Raw genomic sequence first — 20761 nt, forward strand, 5'->3', positions numbered from 1 at the left:
ACAGGCCCACCCCAGCCTGGGCGTGGGTCACAACCTCTGAGTCCCGAGGGCCGGTCCTCACACGGACGTTCGGCCCCGGGTCCCAAGGTTCCGCCTCTGGGTCACACAGAGCCCCGGTCCCTACAAGGACAGCGGGACTAGGTGCCGCAGGGCCCTATCTCTTCCTCCTCCGTCTTCAGTCTTCGCTGGTCACTCACTACCCCGTGCGCCTGTGCGCACCACCTTATATAGCCCCCGCTCTCGGGAGACGGAGCGTATGCGGACCTCGACGTGAGCATCCCCCTTAGTTGACCAATCCCCGCGCGCTTGTCCCAGGATCCCATCGCTGTCAGCGCGCGTCACCGATACCCAGCCAATCACTGCCTCATAACCCCCGACCCCGCGCTGCCCCTGATCCTTCACCGTCAGCGCGCGTCACCAACACACACAGCCAATCACTACGCGCTGGCACACGATCCCTACCCCAGCGCGTATCACCACTACATCACCCCCTCCCACATAGCTCGCTGCCGGCCCGGCTGCTAAACAACACAACACAACATCAACACAACAAAACCCCCAACCCCCCAGTGTGCCACGTAACGCAACAACAACAACACAACGACACAACACCCGACAACAACCTATGTACAAACCGACAAGAACACAATAAAAGTCAACAACAACACACAACACCTAGACAACAAGCTATGTACAACCCGACGAACAACCCAATAAAAGCAAGTCCAAGAAAATGAACGTGTCCAGTGTCTCTGTGACTATCGATCCCCCCCCTCCGCTCACTCCTCCACCGGGGTGATAGAGCGGTCGAGCGGATGAGGAACGCAGTGACGAGGCGCTCCGGCCGCATCGGCCCCTCATTCGGTTGGTCATGAAAAGTTGCGCGACTTAGCACGAGTCCGCCTGGCCGGTCCATCGTATAGGACGGGACGCTGACGACCGTCTGGTGGCTCCGGCAGCCCTGGAAGGCGCGGATCGGGCCTGGAAGGACCGGCCACGCAGCTGTCAGTTCCGAGACACCTGGGAGCGGATCAGGCGGAGACATGTGAGGATCAGGCGGAGATATTTCCCCCCTTGGGTCGTCGGTCACGTCACATGCTCTGCCCTCACGACACAAAGGGAGGCCATATGGAGGCGAGAATGGTTTCAGTCGGGAGGGGTGGACGCACCAACGGCGCTTTCCCCATTTTATCTGAACACACTGGGGGCGTGCAACCCGCACGACCTCCACGGGTCCCCGCCATGGCTTCAACAATTTAGGCGACGTAGCCAAAGGTGCCTGAGGGCAGTGCAGCCAGGCCCTGTCGCCTGGTTTCCAGTCGTGCACGGACACCTTCCGTGCACGCAAACGCTCGTTGGCAATTTGGCGAGCCCGCGAATTAAGCCGTGCGGCCTTCCGTGCCTCAGTCAGCTTATGAATGTTAAATTTAATATGTTCAGCCAATTTCGAATTCGTTCGTGGTGCGGACAGTCCCAGCTGCGTATCCATGGGTGGGTCGGCTTCCCGACCATACATCAGATAGAATGGGGAAAATCCCGTTGCTGCATGGGGGGCCATTCTATACGCGGCGAGGACCCCCGGGACCTGCAGGTCCCAGTCAACATGTGCCTCACACACCTGCTGGCACAGCATAGAAGTCAAAGTCCTGTGGAGTCGCTCCACCATCCCGTCTGTCTGTGGGTGGTACGGGGAGGTACGCACCTTCTTAGTACCCAATAGGTCGCACACCTCTTGCAGCAATTTACTTGAAAATTTTTTCCCTTGGTCGGTCAGCAAGCGTTCGGGAGCCCCCTTGTCCAGGACGTAGCCCTGGACAAAGGCGTCCGTCACAGCCGCCGCCGACTGGTTGGCGAGTGACCACGCCATAGGCCACCGGGTAAAGTATTCGACACCAACCAGCAGGTACTTATTTCCCCTAGGCGTGACTGGAAAAGGCCCCAAAATATCGAGCGCAACGAGCTCGTTAGTGCGCGAGACCTGAATAGATTGCAGCGGTGAATTTGACGCCATGGGCTGCGGTTTCCGTCTGGCGCAATCAACACACCCCTTTAGAATATTCACCACATCACTCCCCATCCCCGGCCAATAATAGTCACGCTGAAGCAGAGCAAGCGTTTTGTTCACTCCCAAATGCAAGAGGCGTTCATGTGCGGCCAGGACAACTTTCCCCCGCACAGCGGAAGGCACCACGAGTGCGTGCCGCTGGGACAAATTGTCCCATCTCATTAACAGGCCCTGCTTGAGTACCCAGGAGCCAGTCCGCTCCCGGCCTTCCCCGGGACCCCCCGCCCTGCGGCGAAACGCTAGCAGGGAGCTGTCAGCCATTTGGAGACGGCCCCACTCAATCAGCGACAGTGAGAGCAGCGAGTCCTCTCCCTCAGGGGTAGCGGGAACATCACCAATTTGTGCATCCGCGGTCGCGGCCAACTCCCCCATACTTTCTGCAGTTGGCGGTTTACAGCGCGCTGATCCCATTAAGCACGCACATTTGTGACAAGGCAACAATCGCGACAGGGCATCGGCGTTAGTGTGGCGCAACCCCTTACGGTATGTGGTCGTGAACTGATAGTCCTGGAGGACTTCCAACCACCGTGACAATTGGCCCGAGGGTTGGGCGACCCTCAATGAATACTGAAGCGCCGCGTGGTCCGTCCGGACCGTAAAGTGACGGCCATAGAGATACGGTCTAAATTGCTGTACAAAAAAAACAATATCCAGCAACTCGCGACGGGTGATGCAGTAGCGCTGCTCCGCCGGCGACAAAACCCTGCTACCATAGGCGACCACCCTTTCGACTCCCCCAATGACCTGTGAGAGCACCCCCCCCCAATGCCCGTGTTGCTAGCATCCGTGTCTAGCAAGAAGGGACTTGTGAAATCAGGATAACGCAAGGGTGGGGCACCCACCAAGGCGTCCTGGAGGGAGCAGAACGCGGCCTCCTCCTCCGGTCTCCATCGGAACTAAACTCCCTTTGCCGTTAGAGCGTGCAAGGGTTTTGCAATGGTGGCGAAATGCTCAACGAATCGGCGGTAATAAGAAGCAAAACCGATGAAACTGCGCACGTCCGAAACCGACGTGGGCGTTGGCCATGAACTGACACAGTTCGTCTTCGCGGGATCGGTAGAGATCCCCGAAGTACCGACAATGTGGCCCAAGTATCTCATGGACTTACGAAGAAGGTGGCATTTGGCCGGTTTAAACTTTAATTTAGCCGATCGCATCCGCAAGAACACCCCCCTCAATCGCTGGAGGTGTTCCTCAAACGTTTTACTGAAAACAATGACATCGTCTAGGTAAATCAAGCAAGTATCCCATTGCAAGCCCGATAAAACCAATTCCATAAGGCGCTGAAACGTCGCGGGAGCGGAGTGAAGTCCCATGGGTAACCGGTTAAACTGGAACAGGCCCCCTGGAGTCCGAAATGCTGTCTTAGGTCTAGACTCGTCGTCGAGTGGCAGCTGCCAGAATCCCGATAATAAATCAAAAGTAGAAAAATATCGCGCACCAGACAATGCATCGAGGGATTCGTCCATTCTGGGGAGCGGATATGCATCAGCCACTGAGATTTTATTCAGGCGACGGAAATCTACGCAAAATCGCAAGGACCCGTCCTGCTTTTTAACCAGCACAATAGGTGCTCCCCAAGGACAGGAAGACGGCGAAATAATGTCGGCCGCCAGCATATCGTTGACGGCCGACTGAACGTGTTCCTTCTCAGCAGGACTCAGCCGGAAGGGATTTAACCTGACCGGTGCCGCATCGCCTGTTTCAATTGGTGGCGCAACAGGTCCGTGCACCCAATGTCATATTTATGCTTACTGAACACATCAGAAAATTCTATCAGCAACGCACGCAGCGCACCCAATTGTACTGTCGACAAATCGTTCGAGTCCGCGCACAGCGAATCGACCAATTCAAGGTCCTCCCTCAATGGATGGTTCTGCGTCGGGCTCTGATCAACATGCGCAACCAGACACTCTTCCGCAGGGACCCGTGATGCGTGAGCTAGCACAGTGCCCTGCTGAATAACGGCCGGCCGCGAACCAGCGTTTAAAACTACCACGAACGGGTCCTTGTCAGCCCGAACCAAAGTGTGAGCCACCGACAAATCCAGACCCCCAACAGCCCTATTCGAAGGCCCAAAAAGCATGCCCTGTCCCGAGGTCTCCCCAACCAATGGTTTCCTCAGCCGGAGGGGAATTAACATCTGTGAACCCGGGGGCACGTGCACGGTCTGTATCGCCAGCGCTTGTATCGTAGCGCACGCCGTCTGTATTTCGGTAGGATTCGTCAAAAATGAAATATGGCGACCCGATGGTAGCTCAATGCAACGCTGATTGATGAGAATTTTAATGGGCATTTTAGCCAAAAAATGTGTGCCCAACAGACAAGGGACCGCCAAGGAAGAGGAAACGAAAACGGGTCCCGACAATTTAATATCTCCAATGCAAATGGATGCCCTAATCTGACCGACAATGCCCAACGAGCCCCCATTTGCCGCATAAAATGGCACGTCCACCGGGAGCAGAGGTCGACATTGGACGGGGAGAATGTTGTAAATGAAGTCTGATATAATAGTCGCCGACGCTCCCGTGTCCACTAACACCCTGACCTCGACCCCGTCAATGAATCCCGTAACGACCGATGATCCCGCCGACGCAGCCACTATCCTGTGCCCCAACTCAGACCATTTAATGTCCCCTCGGTCCCGCACGAACCCCCCTCGCCGAACCGAATCCCCAATCCCTAACCGGCCTTCCTCCACCGCAACGCGACGGCCCATGTGTGTCGTGCATGTAGGCCGAGCATGTGAAGTGCCGCGACTTGCCGGGGGTAGTATGGATGACTTGGGGCCTTGGTCGTCGTCCAGCCGAGGTCCCATGGTGCGCTGACGTGGAGCGCGGCAACCGGACGCTACGTGGCCCCGGAGGCCGCAGTTGTAACACGTGATGAGGGTCGTCGGAGGTCTCGGTTGCTCCAGCTTGCGGGCCGATCGCAGAGGCGAACGACCCCCCGACCTCCAGTCCCCCGGTCGTCCCGCGGTGAACGCCTCCTCACGTGGGCTGACGACTTGGGGCTCGGTGACCACCGGGCCCGGAGCTGAGGCCACGGCAGCAGTGCAGACGACCCCCTGTTTACGCTGGAGGACCTCGTATGCCTGTATACTTGTTGCGACCCGCAACGAAGAAATATCGACCTCATCGGCCGTGTTGATGGGGACCCCCAGGTCCTGCGCCAACTTGAGCAGTTGCTCCAAGACCATCGCGTCCTGGCCCTCCTCGTCCATACGAGGGAACGCGGCGGTAGGCGAGCGCGGTCTCCGTGTCCGCCTTCCGTCGGGCGTAAAAGTGATGGCGACACGCTGAGGGAGGTCCGTAGACCTTGGCCATGAGACCCAGCACAGCCTTAAGCGTGGAGCGGTCCGACCTCTGTGCGGACCTGAAGGCCGCGAGCGCGTCGTCGTCCAACATGGCAGGCAGTGCCCGCAGCGCTGTAGCGTCGGACCAGGCGGACATTTCCTGATGCGCCAGAAACCTGCGCTGGAATGCGCCCCAGTCCCCACCTTCCGCCTTGAAGGCTGACAATGTGGGAAGGCGCTGCTGAAAGATGAAGTCGTCCTCTGCCACGTGGTTCCTCCCCGCCGCACCATCGGTCTGCAAGATGGCGGCCCCAATGGCGGGTGGCTGATGGCGGCCCGCAGCGCGCGTTGATGACGTAAGCGGGCGCGCTTGGAGATCCGCCGCCACGTGTTGCTCGCCGTTCCCGCCAAAAGATGTCCGCGCAGTTGAAATGGCGGGAATCGCTAAGTCATTTTGGCGGGAATCTGCGGGGCGACCCTGTTGAATGTCCGCCGACGTCCCCGCTCCTCCCGACGTGTTGATTTCTGCCAGGGTGGACGCGGCGGCGAGCAGCAGCTCCGCCAGACGGGAGTGCGCCTCGCGGAGTACGGCATCGGTCCCCAGTCGGTCGTCCGGCGCCCTCGGCGGGTCCTGCGGCGTCGGCATTTCCTCGTCCTCTTCCCCCGATGCCAGCTGGCCCGAGTCGTCAAGGTTATCCACGCGGTCAATCCCGTGAGTCCGATGGGTCTTCCTTGTATCCATGCCTGGAAGACTGTTTCACTTCTGACACCAGTTGAAGTATTTGGAATGACGGCAGGAACCACTTGACTGGTAGCACACTTTTTATTAAACCTTAACTTGTCACGATACAACGTGTGGTCACTATTCCTCACACTACACACACTTCTCTTGACACGTGTGGTTACTATCTCTCCCACTACACACTCCACCTGACACGTGTAGTTACTATAGCTCACACTGCCTGCTCACACTGCATGCTCACACTGCATGCTCACACTGCACTCCCGCCCCGTAACGTCCGTGGAGCCTACAGGCCCACCCCAGCCTGGGCGTGGGTCACAACCTCTGAGTCCCGAGGGCCGGTCCTCACACGGACGTTCGGCCCCGGGTCCCAGGGTTCCGCCTCTGGGTCACACAGAGCCCCGGTCCCTACAAGGACAGCGGGACTAGGTGCCGCAGGGCCCTATCTCTTCCTCCTCCGTCTTCAGTCTTCGCTGGTCACTCACTACCCCGTGCGCCTGTGCGCACCACCTTATATAGCCCCCGCTCTCGGGAGACGGAGCGTATGCGGACCTCGACGTGAGCATCCCCCTTAGTTGACCAATCCCCGCGCGCTTGTCCCAGGATCCCATCGCTGTCAGCGCGCGTCACCGATACCCAGCCAATCACTGCCTCATAACCCCCGACCACCCGCGCTGCCCCTGATCCTTCACCGTCAGCGCGCGTCACCAACACACACAGCCAATCACTACGCGCTGGCACACGATCCCTACCCCAGCGCGTATCACCACTACACGTATGTAACGTTGAACTTCTTTCGCGCCGTACGTAGACGATCGTTGCTAAGCGGAGGTGCACGGGGGGGCAACAAACTAAACACAACAACAACAAGCAGTTCTAAAGAAATTCGTTTTCAATGTAATATAGTGGTGTAGTGTATAGTGTAGTGTATAGTAGTGTATAGTGTAGTGTATAGCAGTGTAGTGTATAGTGTAGTCTATAGTTGTGTAGTGTATAGTGTAATGTATAGTTTACTGTACAGTAGTGTTGTAGTTAGTGTATGTACGTGTAAGTATGTTGAACTATTTTTGCACCGTGCATAGCCAACAGTGCTTATCGGAGATGCGGGGGGAAGGCCAACAAACTTAACACAACAAAAAGCAGTTATAAATAAATGATATTTGTCAATCTAGATGATGATTTCAAAGTGCAGCACAGCTCCCAATGGTTTCCGAATATTGGTAAAGAAGGAGCGTTCCAGACGGCCGCAGAAGCACATTTGAAAGCGCCGCGCGACGATGATGATGATGCGTTGACCAGCTTGGGTTGAGCAGTTGTATCGATTGGACATTTTTTGCCAGTATCAAAATGATGAATAAAAAAACATTAAAAGAGGATTTACTGCTTTTCTGGCAATAAACCAGGAGAGGTGTTAAGATGTTCAAACACTAAATAGATACTCTTTGGTTCTTTCGGTAAAGTCACGTAGGTATAAAATAAAATAAATTAAATCACGACGTTTCTGGCGCAACACAAGCGTCCGTCATCAGGTGGGACAATCACAGCAAGAAACAATTGCTGAAGTGGGCAAAGGGGGCTTCTGCAACAAGAGGCCATATAGGCAAGAGAAGGGGGGGGGGGGCAGGGAGGAGAGACAGGGAGGGTGGAGGTGTGGGGTAGGGGGAGTGGATGATACAAGTAAGACTGAAGCACGGCAGAAAATGCCGGGGTGGGGAGGGGAATTGGGCGGGGCTAGGAGCCAGAGAGGAGATACAGGGAGTGTGGAGCAGGGGTAGGGAGGACACAAGTACGGCAAAAAATGCCGGGGAGGGGAAGTGGGTGGGGCTGAGAGTGGGAGGGTTAGGAAACTAGAGATGCGGATATGAAGGCAGGCCAAAAGCAGTTATGGTTTTACCTGGTTAATAACATCCTTCCAATGATTGCTCAATTTGTATTCATCTTCCTGGTTGAAGTTATGTCTATGTTTATATATCTGGATACACCTATCGCAAGGCATCGAGTCTGCATTAACCACACGTAATTATGGAAAACTGTGTGAACAAATATACTCGGATAATACATGTGTGGCACATTAGGAATAGGTCCCTCTTTTAATTATATCCTTGTGCAGCAAGGGAGTAAAGTGTGGTTCTGTGAAAGTCCTGATGTGCTGTGCAATGCATCAATGCATGTGTTGTACAGCAGCATGTGATGACTGAGTTGAGCCTGTAAAAGGTGGCTGGCAGGGTTATGGAATAACCGCACTTGGACACCAGCCACATGGTTAATGGCGACTCGGAAGAATTGCTGTGTGACACGTGCTGTTGCATTTTACAGGTAAAAGACCCAAATGTTCTTTTTGATCGTTATATAAATGTTCTAGACTTGTTCTAGACTTTAAGCTTGGCTTTGAATTGATTGTTCGTTTGTGATATATGCAATTAGAGGGGGTTTAGCACTGTGCATTGTAAAGGATGACACACTGTAATTACCTACTGTCATTGTAATTCTCTAATCCTAATACTGTTTAGTCTATAACCATGCCCATGCACCCAGAGTATGACTACTTGCAATGCTATTGAGAATAGAACACTTCTAGAGTAGTAAGTTGTACAATGGTAACACATACAGTACGTATATTGTACACATACAGTACATATAATGGGTGTAAGATACCGATATAAGTGGATGGTATAGATAGACATAGAGCTTATGATTAAAGAAATATTCGAATAGTGATGTGCAAATGTGATTGTTAAAGACAAAGATGGTTTATCAGTAGTAGAATTGGGTTTAAGAGAAAACTGTTAATGATTAACCGGACGTGGAAACTAGCCACATGGTTAATGGCGACCCGGATGAATTGCATTTTACAGAGTGACTGTGCCGTTATTCACAAGATTGCTATTAACCACAATAAATGTGTCTGCCCTCGATTTGGAGCACCTGCCCACGTCCTTCATGTCGAGTGTGCAACATATTTTGGCGAGCCTGGCAGGAGAGTTTCCCAGAGTTCACTGACGGGGATCAACTCTTCCAATGAGACGGACCAAGCAATTGTAAAGGCAGCCTATATAAAGACGGTCTTCACATCATGGCACTGGAATGGCTGCAGGACAAGGCCAGTACTGCTTTGAATCAGCTGCAGAAAGCCCAGCTCATGGAAACATGCAGATATTTGAAGTGTTTCCATGATGATGAGACTGGTGAAGATAAAAGCAGACGGGCTTTGATTCGTATGGCAGAAAGAGTACTCGATGAAGTTGACCAAGAAGAAGATGATGAGGCCTGTGCATTTGTTCAAAACCTGCTGTTTTTCATTGAAACAATACAGCAGAAAGACAAAGACAGCAATGGAACAGGTCAAACACTGCCACCATCAAAACTATCTGAAGATATGAATGGTGAAATATAAGAGTCACAAGAAGAATCCAGAAAAACCCTTGAGGAAAAGAAAACCTCAAGTGAAGGTGGAACAAAAACCACAGCAGCATTGAATCCCGTACGAATGGCCAGACTAGGAAATGTGCCGGAAGTCACAATACGGAGAGAATTCAGGATCTGCGGGCAGATTGGTGAAAGAGGGCAGAAAGACAAGTTATCTTATACCAATCTGATACACCAGATCGACACAGGAACCCGTAAGGGCCATGCTGAGTCTGACATCATTGAGGCAGTAGTCAGAGCAATCAGTCCTGGTCTAAATTTGAGGGACATGCTAGGCATGAAAACTGATTTGACTATTTACAAGTTAAAATCATTTGAAGGGACACTATAGAGAAGAAAGCACATCTGAGCTCTATTAGAAGTTGATGAACATCTCTCAGGAGCCAAGGTAAACTGCACACAACTTTCTGTTCCGAGCTATCGAATTAAAGGACAGACTATTATTTGCATCTAAAGAAAAAGGAGCTGATGACCAGTACAATCCAGATATGGTACAGATGAAGTTCCTGAGATCGATTGGCACAGGATTGCTCAGTGACTCTATAAAATTCTAAATAAAGCCCCATCTGGATGACATCACTGTCACTGATGAGATGCTGATTGAAAAGTCAATGAAGCAGCCAGCTTGGAACTTGGGAGACAAAACAAGCCCGAGGTGGTCAAAGGCAAGGGGTATCCTGAGGGCAGCAAGGCCCACGGGGCCGAGGGCGGCAAGGCCCGCAGGGTCGAGGTGCAGCCCAAGGGCGAGGCGAGGGCCAAGGCGCAGAAGGCCAAGAAGAACGTGCTGCACAGGGTGCACGCAGTGCACCACCGCAAGGTGCACACCTTCCCTGCGTTCTCCAGGCCTTACATGCTGTGGCTACAGCTGCAACCCAAGTACCCGGGCAAGAGCACACCTACGCGCAATAAGATGGGCCACTACGCCATCATAAAGTTCCCACTGACGACGGAGATGGCGGTGAAGAAGAAGCCCTACAACATGCTTGATCAAGGCAAGATATAAGCTGTGGTCATATGGTTGTTAGTTGTTTAAGATGTTTGTGTTTGTTAGTGTTGTGTTTAATATGTTAAGAATGAGTCATTGCCTAAGATGAGAAAAAAATGGTGAGGAAAAGGTTTTAAGTATGTTGGTAAGCCGATAAGTAAGTACCTTAGAGCTAAATTCTACAGGGCATTGACAAGCTGTAAAGGATTTTATCTTGACAGGTACCGGGAAAAGAATCCTAACCATTTCTGGTCAGTAAAATGTGAAGCATGGTTTATTAATACCAGATTGTCTGGTAGTTCCAAAAGCATAATACAATGCTTGGGCTCCTATCTCTTCGTGCACAAAGAGTTGGAGCTCACCCCAAAATAGCGAGCTTTTGGAGTGGCGCTATCTTGGAAGGGATATGATCCCTAGAGAAATAGTTTTGACGATTTCATAAACTCCTTTCATGACCAGTTTAAGGAAAAAGACTGCTAAATGTTTGCAAGGAAAAAAATGGAGTGTCGAGACGACACTCATTATGTGGGGGAGAGTGTGGCACATTAGGAATGGATCACTCTTTCAATTATATCCTTGTGCAGCAAGGGAGTAGAGTGTGGTTCTGTGAAAGTCCTGATGTGCTGTGCAGTGCATCAATGCATGTGTGTACAGCAGCATGATGACTGAGTTGGGCCTGTAGGTGGCTGGCAGGGTTATGGAATAACCGCACTTGGACACCAGCCACATGGTTAATGGCGACTCGGAATAATTTCTGTGTGTGACACACGTGCTGTTGCATTTTACAGGTAAAGGACCTAAAGGATCTTTTTGATCGTTATATAAATGTTCTAGACTTGTTCTAGACTTGTTCTAGACTTTTAGCTTGGCTTTGAATTGTTCGTTTGTGATATATGTAATTAGAGGGGTTTTAGCACTGTGGATTGTAAAGGATGACGCACTGTAATAACCTAATGTCATTGTAATTATCTAACCATAATACTATTTCGTCTATAACCATGCCCATGCACCCAGAGTATGACTACTTGCAATGCCATTGAGAATATAACACATGTAAAGTAGTAAGTTGTACAATGGTGACACATACAGTAAGTATATTGTACACATACAGTACATATAATGGGTGTAAGATACCAATATAAGTGGATGGTATAGATAGACATACAGCTTAGGATTAAAGGAATTTACGAATAGTGATGTGCAAATGTGATTGTCAAAGACAAAGATGGTTTATCAGTAGTAGAATTTGGTTTAATAGAAAACTGTTAATGATTAACTGGACGTGGACACCAGCCACATGGTTAATGGCGACACACGTGTTGTTGCATTTTACAGAGTGACAGTGCTGTCCTTCACAAGATTGCTATTAACCACAATAAATGTGTCTGCCCTCGATTTGGAGCACCTGCCCACGTCCTTCATTTCGAGTGTGCATCACATGCCTTGTTTTTGAAACTCACTCGCCTATGCCAGAGACAGCATCCTTCTTTGTGGCCTTGTCCCACCAGTGTATGCCATGGTGGCGAGATGTTAACTCGCCTGGGATGCAAAGAGTCGTGGTTTCAAACCCGACCGTGACGCCTGCTGCTGTATATTTTCAGTTTGCGGTGTCTCTCTTCCCCATGGTTGCGTGGATTCTTCTCCGGGCCCTCCGGTTTTGCCCTTCACATTTAGAATCAACATCACGCGTTTAGAGTATTTGGCTGCCATAAATATCCACACGATGATGATCATAATGATCCCACTTCGGTGAGACATGATTTGCGATTGCCAGGTCGCTTCTGAAAAAGAGCTATGTGGCTCAGTTGACGGTCTTACACCTGGTAACATTAAAATAGTACAAGCTAGAGGTAGGGGTTAAAAAAACCGGAAAGCCACTGACGCAGCCACCACCCACCCACTCACCCACCCACTCACTCACCACCCATTCATTTAGGATATTTGGCTGATATAAAATTCTCATAGTGTAAATGCTTACCCCGAGCTCTCAATACTCTGATATTGCACTGTGTTTGAGTTGTACGCCTTCTGGTGTCATCTGGCCCTACACCAATGGGGACTAGGCTCTAAAGCCGTCTCGGGTGTGGGCCAATCAACTTCAAGGACAGTGCATATTATCATCCTTATCAGAGTTGCTTCTTTTTGTTTGCTTTTTTTGACTACTTGTGTTGTGGTCATTGCAAACATGATGCCTTGAATAAAGGTGTCAGTTTTGTACCAGTTAAAAGGGTAAAAACCTACTATCATATTTTGCCACTGGTAAAAGAGATCTCATAGTGTAAATGCTTACCCCGAGCTCTCAATACTCTGATATTGCACTGTGTTTGAGTTGTACGTCTTCTGGTGTCATCTGGCCCTACACCAATGGGGACTAGGCTCTAAAGCCGTCTCGGGTGTGGGCCAATCAACTTCAAGGACAGTGCATATTATCATCCTTATCAGAGTTGCTTCTTTTTGTTTGCTTTTTTTGACTACTTGTGTTGTGGTCATTGCAAACATGATGCCTTGAATAAAGGTGTCAGTTTTGTACCAGTTAAAAGGGTAAAAACCTACTATCATATTTTGCCACTGGTAAAAGAGATCTCATAGTGTAAATGCTTACCCCGAGCTCTCAATACTCTGATATTGCACTGTGTTTGAGTTGTACGCCTTCTGGTGTCATCTGGCCCTACACCAATGGGGACTAGGCTCTAAAGCCGTCTCGGGTGTGGGCCAATCAACTTCAAGGACAGTGCATATTATCATCCTTATCAGAGTTGCTTCTTTTTGTTTGCTTTTTTTGACTACTTGTGTTGTGGTCATTGCAAACATGATGCCTTGAATAAAGGTGTCAGTTTTGTACCAGTTAAAAGGGTAAAAACCTACTATCATATTTTGCCACTGGTAAAAGAGATCTCATAGTGTAAATGCTTACCCCGAGCTCTCAATACTCTGATATTGCACTGTGTTTGAGTTGTACGCCTTCTGGTGTCATCTGGCCCTACACCAATGGGGACTAGGCTCTAAAGCCGTCTCGGGTGTGGGCCAATCAACTTCAAGGACAGTGCATATTATCATCCTTATCAGAGTTGCTTCTTTTTGTTTGCTTTTTTTGACTACTTGTGTTGTGGTCATTGCAAACATGATGCCTTGAATAAAGGTGTCAGTTTTGTACCAGTTAAAAGGGTAAAAACCTACTATCACTATGATATAAAATTTCCACACGGTGATGATGATAAATCCACTTGGTTGAGCTATCATCTGTGATGGCCACGTGGCTTCTGAAAAAGAGCTACAGAGTAGCTCAATTGGGTCTCACCTGATCAAAATGAAATAAAAAGTTGAGTTTATGTTTTAGCACCAGACCGGAGAATGCCAGAAGCCAAACAGTGCGAGGGCGACGCGGGTATGAGAGTATTAATATTAATAGTATTAGTAGTAATAGTATTAGTAGTAATAGTATTAGTAATCGTATTATTAGTAGTAATAGTATTAGTAGTATTAATTGTATTAGTAGTATTAATAGTAGTAATAGTGTTAGTAGTAATAGTATTAGTAGTAATAGTATTATGAGTAGCATTCGTAGTATTAGTAGTAATAGTAATAGCAGTAGTAAGAGTGTTAGTAGTAATAGTATTAGTAGTTGTAATAGTATTAGTAGCAATCGTAGTATTAGAAGTAATAGTATCAGAAGTAATAGTATTAGTAGTAATAGTATTAGTGTAGCGACATCGCTGCATGTCGCTGTGTGTGGCCAGCCTAGGAAAGGCAAGACATGCAACGTATTGCCACCACGGACACTGCTGATTGGGGATGCAGTACCGGCCCTAGTGAGGCCCGGGCAACACTGACCAAGAATCAGGTAATGGCACCATGCTCTACACGCAGTGCCAGCCCTGACAGGATAGGGGGCGAGAGTGCCGGCCTCGGAATGGGGTTGCGGGGGGCCATGGCACTCTGGTAGAACCCGGAGGACACGTGACCGGAGGTGTCTCCCCGGGGACCCATGAAGGGGGGGCTGGGGGGACCACGTGTCCCGTGGAGAACCTCCTCGAGAGTTCGAGAAGGGGGTCATGGTTAGAAGAAACCTACGTTCTACGCCGGAAGAGGATCTCCAACTCCAGGACCCGGACCCGAGTTGGGGTTCAGTCCGTGATAGCTTACTCTGAGTGTTGGAGTAGCTAGCCTGTTGGTCTACCACCCTTGGTTATCTGGTAAAGGGGCAGTTACCCCTTTGTGTTATAGTGTTGAGTTAATAAATGTGTTGCCTCCAACGTTAAGCCTTAGTCTCAGTCTGTACCCACTACAATAGTATGAGTAGTAATAGGTCGCATTGAGCAGCGTGATCAGCGTGGATGGAACTTCGGGTTTCTCTTGCAGCTGCTCCGTGAGTGGCGATGTGAGAGGAGCCATTTGCAGGACTGCGCCTTTTAAAATGAATCTGTCTAGTCTTGATTTGAAGCTTTCGTGACTGCAGGAATCCATACTCTCTGGTTCTTTCGGTAAAGTCACGTAGATAGAAAAAATAATAAAAGAAACATGACGTTTCTGTCGCAACACAAGCGTCCGTCATCATCACCTGCACTTACTCGGAGTGATGACGGACGCTCGTGTTGTGACCGAAACGTCGTGTGGCATTTATTTATTTATTTATCTACGTGACTTTACCAAACCAACCAGAGAGAATATATCTGTCTTTCTGAAATCTATCTGTCTATCTGATATTTATCTATCTCTCTATCTATATGTCTGATATCTATTTGTGTATCTGATATTTATCTGTCTATCTATCTCATATATATCTTTCTGTCTTTCTGACATCTATCTATCCACTAGATATATCTCTGTCTATCTACTATTTATCTATCTGTCTATCCGCTATGTATTGATCTGTCTATCTGCTATATATCTGTCTATCCGCTATCTATCGATCTGTCTATCTGGTATATAGCTGTCTATCCGCTATCTATTGATGTGTCTATCTGCTATCTATCAATCTGTCTATCTGCTACCTATCGATCTGTCTCTCTGCTATCTTAATATCTGTCTAACTGCTATCTATCGATCTGTCTATTTGCTATCTATCTGTCTATCTATCCGCTATATATCGATCTGTCTATCTGCTATCTATTGATATGTCTTTCTGCTATCTATCTGTCTATCTGATATCTGTTTACCCGATGCACCCACTACCAGCTTACTCGGTTGCAACTCTCCGGTCCACCCATTGCCGAACGCTCCGTTCTGTGCGTGTCAATGAAAAAAAAAATTAAGAGCTTCAGGGCTCACCGGATTCCTCCGTGCGACTCCATATCCAAAGGAGTCGTCATCCTGGTGCGGTCTCAACCAATCAAAACGAATACCGCGACTCCCCGTGTCCCTCCCAGTGTCTGCCCCGCACCGCCCCCGCCTGCCCCCCCACCCTCCACCCCCCGCCCCCACCCGCCCCCACCCGCCCACCTGCCCACCCACGCCCCCCCCCGCCCCCCCGCTTGCCCGAGTTCCACTCTTCGTGTCCTCCCCCCGGCGACCCCCTCTCCCCCCCTCCCCCCCGGTGTTCGACTCCCCCCCCTCCCGTGCCCGCGGCCACCAACGCAGCTGAACGCGATCAGCAGAACCGCGAGTATCCTTAGGGGGGGATACAAAGGTGGCCGGGCGCCGTGAGGGCAGGCCACACCATAACCCACACCCACCCCGCCGTCGTGCGTGCCGGGAATGAAACGCCTTACCGGAAGGCGTCGATCTCGGTGCGGTTCTCGAGCCAGGGACAATCGCGAACCTTCAGAATCTTCTCCACCACCAACTGCTCGTTGAACCTAAGGCAAGAGACAGAGCGGGGTCACCACCACCAACTCCCTCCCCGCGTCCACGGAGACTGTTGTTGACCTGTTGGTCTATTGACATGTTGACCTGTTGGCATGTTCACATGTTGACCTGTTGGCATGTTGACATGTTGACCTCTTGACCCGTTGACATGTTGACCTGTTGGTCTGTTGATATGTTGACCTGTTGGTCTGTTGACATGTTGACCTGTTGACATGTTGACTTCTTGAACCGTTTACATGTTGACCTGTTGGCCTGCCAACTCAAAACGGCGATCCATCGCCGCGCGCAAATTTCCGGTCACCAGACCCGGCAGCGGCGTCGGCGGCCGCCTTGTGACTGGTGATCCACCGAACGAAGCGGGCCACTCCCGGGCGCTCAGCGAACGTCGGTCACCTTGCTGTGACCCTTCGAGTGCCGCTGCCCCGGATGAGCATGGCCGAGTGGCGCTCCCCCCGTCGCTCACCTGGTGAGCGATCCGAGCGGCGCTCCCCCTGTTGCTCACCCGGTGAGTGTGGCTTAACGTCCTACCGCACCGACACCGGCGTGGAACCCGCGGCCCCCACGGGGATAACGGAGCGCCCAGCATGCCAAAGTTGGCCTAAAGCTTCAGTCGACAACCACAAGCCAACCCCCACCCCCACCCCGTCCGGCTGTTGAATCGATGTGTTCTCACGTCTTTGGTGGAGAGTCGCTGGCGATGCTCGTCAAGATTTGCCGGCACTGAGGGCTCAGTTTGACTTTCGCCTTCGGTCTGGGAAAAGAGGAAACGACGGAGATGGGTTTAACACGTGGTAAGCTTGCGTGAACAAATATCATCCATTATCCAGGTGTGTTGGGTTAGGTCGCGTAAAAACAGGGTGCTTCAATAAAATGTTAACACTTACGAGAATTTGCAACAATACCACAAGAAACGTGCCTCCGGGGCTCTGGAGATCACGTGGAGAAGATTTCAGGCATGCGTTGACAACGATGGCGAACAAGTGGGAGACTTCTTCTTGGTTCTTTCGGTAAAGTCACATAGAAGGGAAGTAATAAAATAATAAAAATAAAACATAATAAAACAATTTTCACGACGTTTCGGCTACAACGCAAGCAGCCGTCTTCAGGTGAAGAATGAGACACTGTCAAGCTAGGAGCTTATATATAAGCTAAGTTGGAGGTGGAAGAAGAAGAGAGCCTTAACAAAAGAATGTGCATATCAAGAGGAAATTTAGCATATTCATGGGAAATGCGTAGGAGGTGGGCGGGGGGGCTTCAAAGTGCTTAGGCTAGGACCCTGGGACCCGCAGATCCGACCTCCTTCTAAGGGCCGGGATCGAGTGGGCCAGTGGTCGGGACCTGAGGACCTTGGCTGGGTCGGGTCGGATAGCCTCCCCTAAGGCCCCTTAGCCGGAGGACCGAGAGTACGTAGCCCAGTCGAAAGGACACACTAGCCCAGAGACGATACCTCTCCAGGTATCGGGTGGAGGGGCCGCTACCCCTTTGTGTTAGGAATTGTTACCGTTGTTATTTTAATAAACGTGTTGCCTCTACAAGCCGTCTCTACTCTCCTTGAACCCACTACACTAGTATAGCACACCGGTGTGTTGGAGAGCAAAGCCACAACCAGAGATCGGTTACAGATCCGGCATCAATCACTGGGCTCACTCCACCCGCCCGCTGACAACCGCCAAAAATGAGACCCATAGACTCACATAGAGACCCACAGATCCACACTGAGGCCCATAGACTCACAAAGACCTGTCGACTCACATAGAGAACCATAGACTCACACTGAGTTCTATAGATTCAGGTACCAAACGATACTCACAGAGATCTCTATACAAAGGAGGCATCGTCACAGCAAAGATTCACCTTTCCGCTCCTCCTGACGGAATTGTGTGACTTAAACTAAACTGTATTTTACCAGGTAAGGCCCCACTGAGCTACATAGCTGTTTTTCAGAAGCGACCTTGTTAACGCAAAATATAGCTCGCCAAAGTGGGCTTATCATTACGTGGCCATGAAAAATCTAAACGCACATTTCTAAATGTAGAGGGAAACCCCAGAGGATCCAGGGAAAAATCCATGCGACCACGGGGAGGGAGAGAGACACGCAAACTCCAAATATACAGCAGCAGGCGTCAGGGTCGGGATCGAGCCCACGACCTCCTGTACACCAGGCGAGGGAGTTAACATCTCCTAGCCACCATGATGATGATGAGAGAGACACGCAAACTCCAAATATACAGCTGCAGGCGTCAGGGTCGGGATCCAGCCCACGACCTCCTGTGCACCAGGCGAGCTAGTTAACATCTCCTAGCCACCATGTTGACAGAGAGAGAGAGAGAGACACGCCAACTCCAAATATACAACAGCAGGCGTCATGGTTGGGATCGCATCCACGACCTCCTGTGCACCAGGCGAGGTAGTTAACATCTCCTAGCCACCATGTTGACAGAGAGAGAGAGAGAGACACGCAAACTCCAAATATACAACAGCAGGCGTCATGGTTGGGATCGCATCCACGACCTCCTGTGCACCAGGCGAGGTAGTTAACATCTCCTAGCCACCATGATGACAGAGAGAGAGAGAGAGACACGCAAACTCCAAATATACAACAACAGGTGTCAGGGTTGGGATCGCACCCACGACCTCCTGCATACTAGGCGAGGGAGTTAACATCTCCTAGCCACCGTGGCTTGGGGAAAATGGTGGGAGTTACCCACGTGCTTAACCCCACCGCGGCTACGCGATCTGTCGATTGCAAACGAACTGGTGGAGATGGAATCCGTGAACACTGCTGGGTGGACTGAGTTGGCGGCTGCGGCGGTGGTGGTGGTGAAGATTTAAGCTGCTTGGAATGCTGCTTCAGCTGGGTTGGCGAACTGGGTCCTGGGTCTTGTCCCAGAGTCTGGGTGTGTCTCTCCCGCTCAGCGGAATTCATAAATGGCCATGTCGGAGACGTGAAGCCAGCATAGTTGAGATCTTGGGGGTTTGAGCCCTGGGTCTGGGTGTCTCTCTCTAATACACGGTTCATAATGGTCATGTCGGAGACTCTGAACCAGCACAGCTGAGATCATGGGAGTTGAACCCAAGGCATGGGTGTCTCTCCACTCTTTCTCTCACACACAAACAGGGGGTTCATGATGGGCGTGTGGGAGACGGCAGTAATTCAATTCGGAGTTTTAAAAGTGCTGGCGCGCGTATGTGTGTGCGTGTGTGTGCGTGTGACTGTCATGATGCTGGCACCTAGTCTGGAGTGATTGGAAGGCATGAGCCAGATCAGCTCAATAACAACGGTAGGAGGCTGCTAGATTGTTGTGCAGCCCATGGACTTGTAATTACCAACACGCTCTTCCGGCATCGGCGCATCTACACAACATCATGGATGCATGCCGGGTCCAAGCAAGAACATCTGCTGGACTACATAGTGACGGACCAGCGGATGCGAGCCTATGTCCTTGACACCAGGACCTACCGTGGAGAGGATCTGCCCTCTGACCATCGACTAGTCATCTGTAAGATGCGCCTGCCATTCTTCAACTCTGGTGGTGGGTGGCCTGGTCTCAATTAGCTGATGAAAGTTGCAAGCGAGAATTTTATCATCGCTTGCAGCTGGGGTTGGCATTGTCCCCCACTCCTCCTGATGTCGAGGGTAAATGGGCGAGGTTTAGGACTGTGACTCATGCAGCTGCAATGGCTGCTTTGGGTACGCGGTCCAGACCTCCCCAGAAACCCTGGCTGACAGAGGAGGTGTTCAGGATTGTTGAGAAAAAGCGACAGGCCCTCATCGGCTACAGCATCCCACGTCAGAGAATGAGGAGGCTTACCGCAGCCTTCGCTCGGAGGTTCGGAGAGCCGTAAGGTGCTGCAAGGATGGGTGGTGGTCGCGGGTTGCTGAGGAGATGGAGTCTGCCTCAGTGGACCACGATCACAAATCACTATTTAACTCCATCAAAAAAGTAACCTGCAGCGCCACACCTATTACCATCATTAGGGGAAAAAACGGTGATCCAATGTCTGACCCCCAGGAACAGGTTTGCAGATTTGCTGAGCATTTCTGTGAGGTCCTGGGGGAGGGGAAATCCCTCAGCCAGGAAACCATCATGGCACAATGTGGGGATAACCCTGCTGAGGCTGCGGTGCCTCAAATATTGGAAGAAGTCACCCCCAGTGAGTGGCTGGCTGAGGTGCCATCTGTTGAGGAAGTACTGAAGGTAATCCGGAGTCTGAGACCAGGAAAGGCACCGGGCAGAGATGATCTCCCAAGCGAAATGCTGAGGGAGGGTGGCGTTTGTGCACAGACTGCCCTATATGACATCATAACAACAGTCTGGACCACTGGACGGATTCCGCAGAATTGGAAGGATGCCCTGGTGGTCCTCCTCTTTAAGAAGGGGGACCGCACAGACTGTGACAACTACAGGGGCATCTCACTCCTCAGTGTGCCGGGAAAGGTCC

General features: G+C 50.9%; 1 protein-coding gene across 1 annotated transcript in view; it reads right to left on the reverse strand.

Moving 5' to 3' along the window:
* Positions 1-20761, reverse strand: part of LOC144735796 (alpha-2,8-sialyltransferase 8E-like) — a 112800-nt gene that overhangs the window by 74134 nt on the left and 17905 nt on the right. Inside the window, exons 4-5 of the mRNA XM_078618317.1 lie at positions 16992-17069; positions 16222-16308 (exon numbers count right to left, since the gene is read on the reverse strand). Of these exons, the coding sequence (XP_078474443.1) occupies positions 16222-16308; positions 16992-17069 (165 nt within the window). The remainder of the gene's footprint in view (positions 1-16221; positions 16309-16991; positions 17070-20761) is intronic.

The sequence above is a fragment of the Lampetra planeri genome, chromosome 57 (genome assembly GCF_965212315.1).
Source record: "Lampetra planeri chromosome 57, kcLamPlan1.2.h2, whole genome shotgun sequence".
NCBI lineage: Eukaryota > Metazoa > Chordata > Hyperoartia > Petromyzontiformes > Petromyzontidae > Lampetra > Lampetra planeri.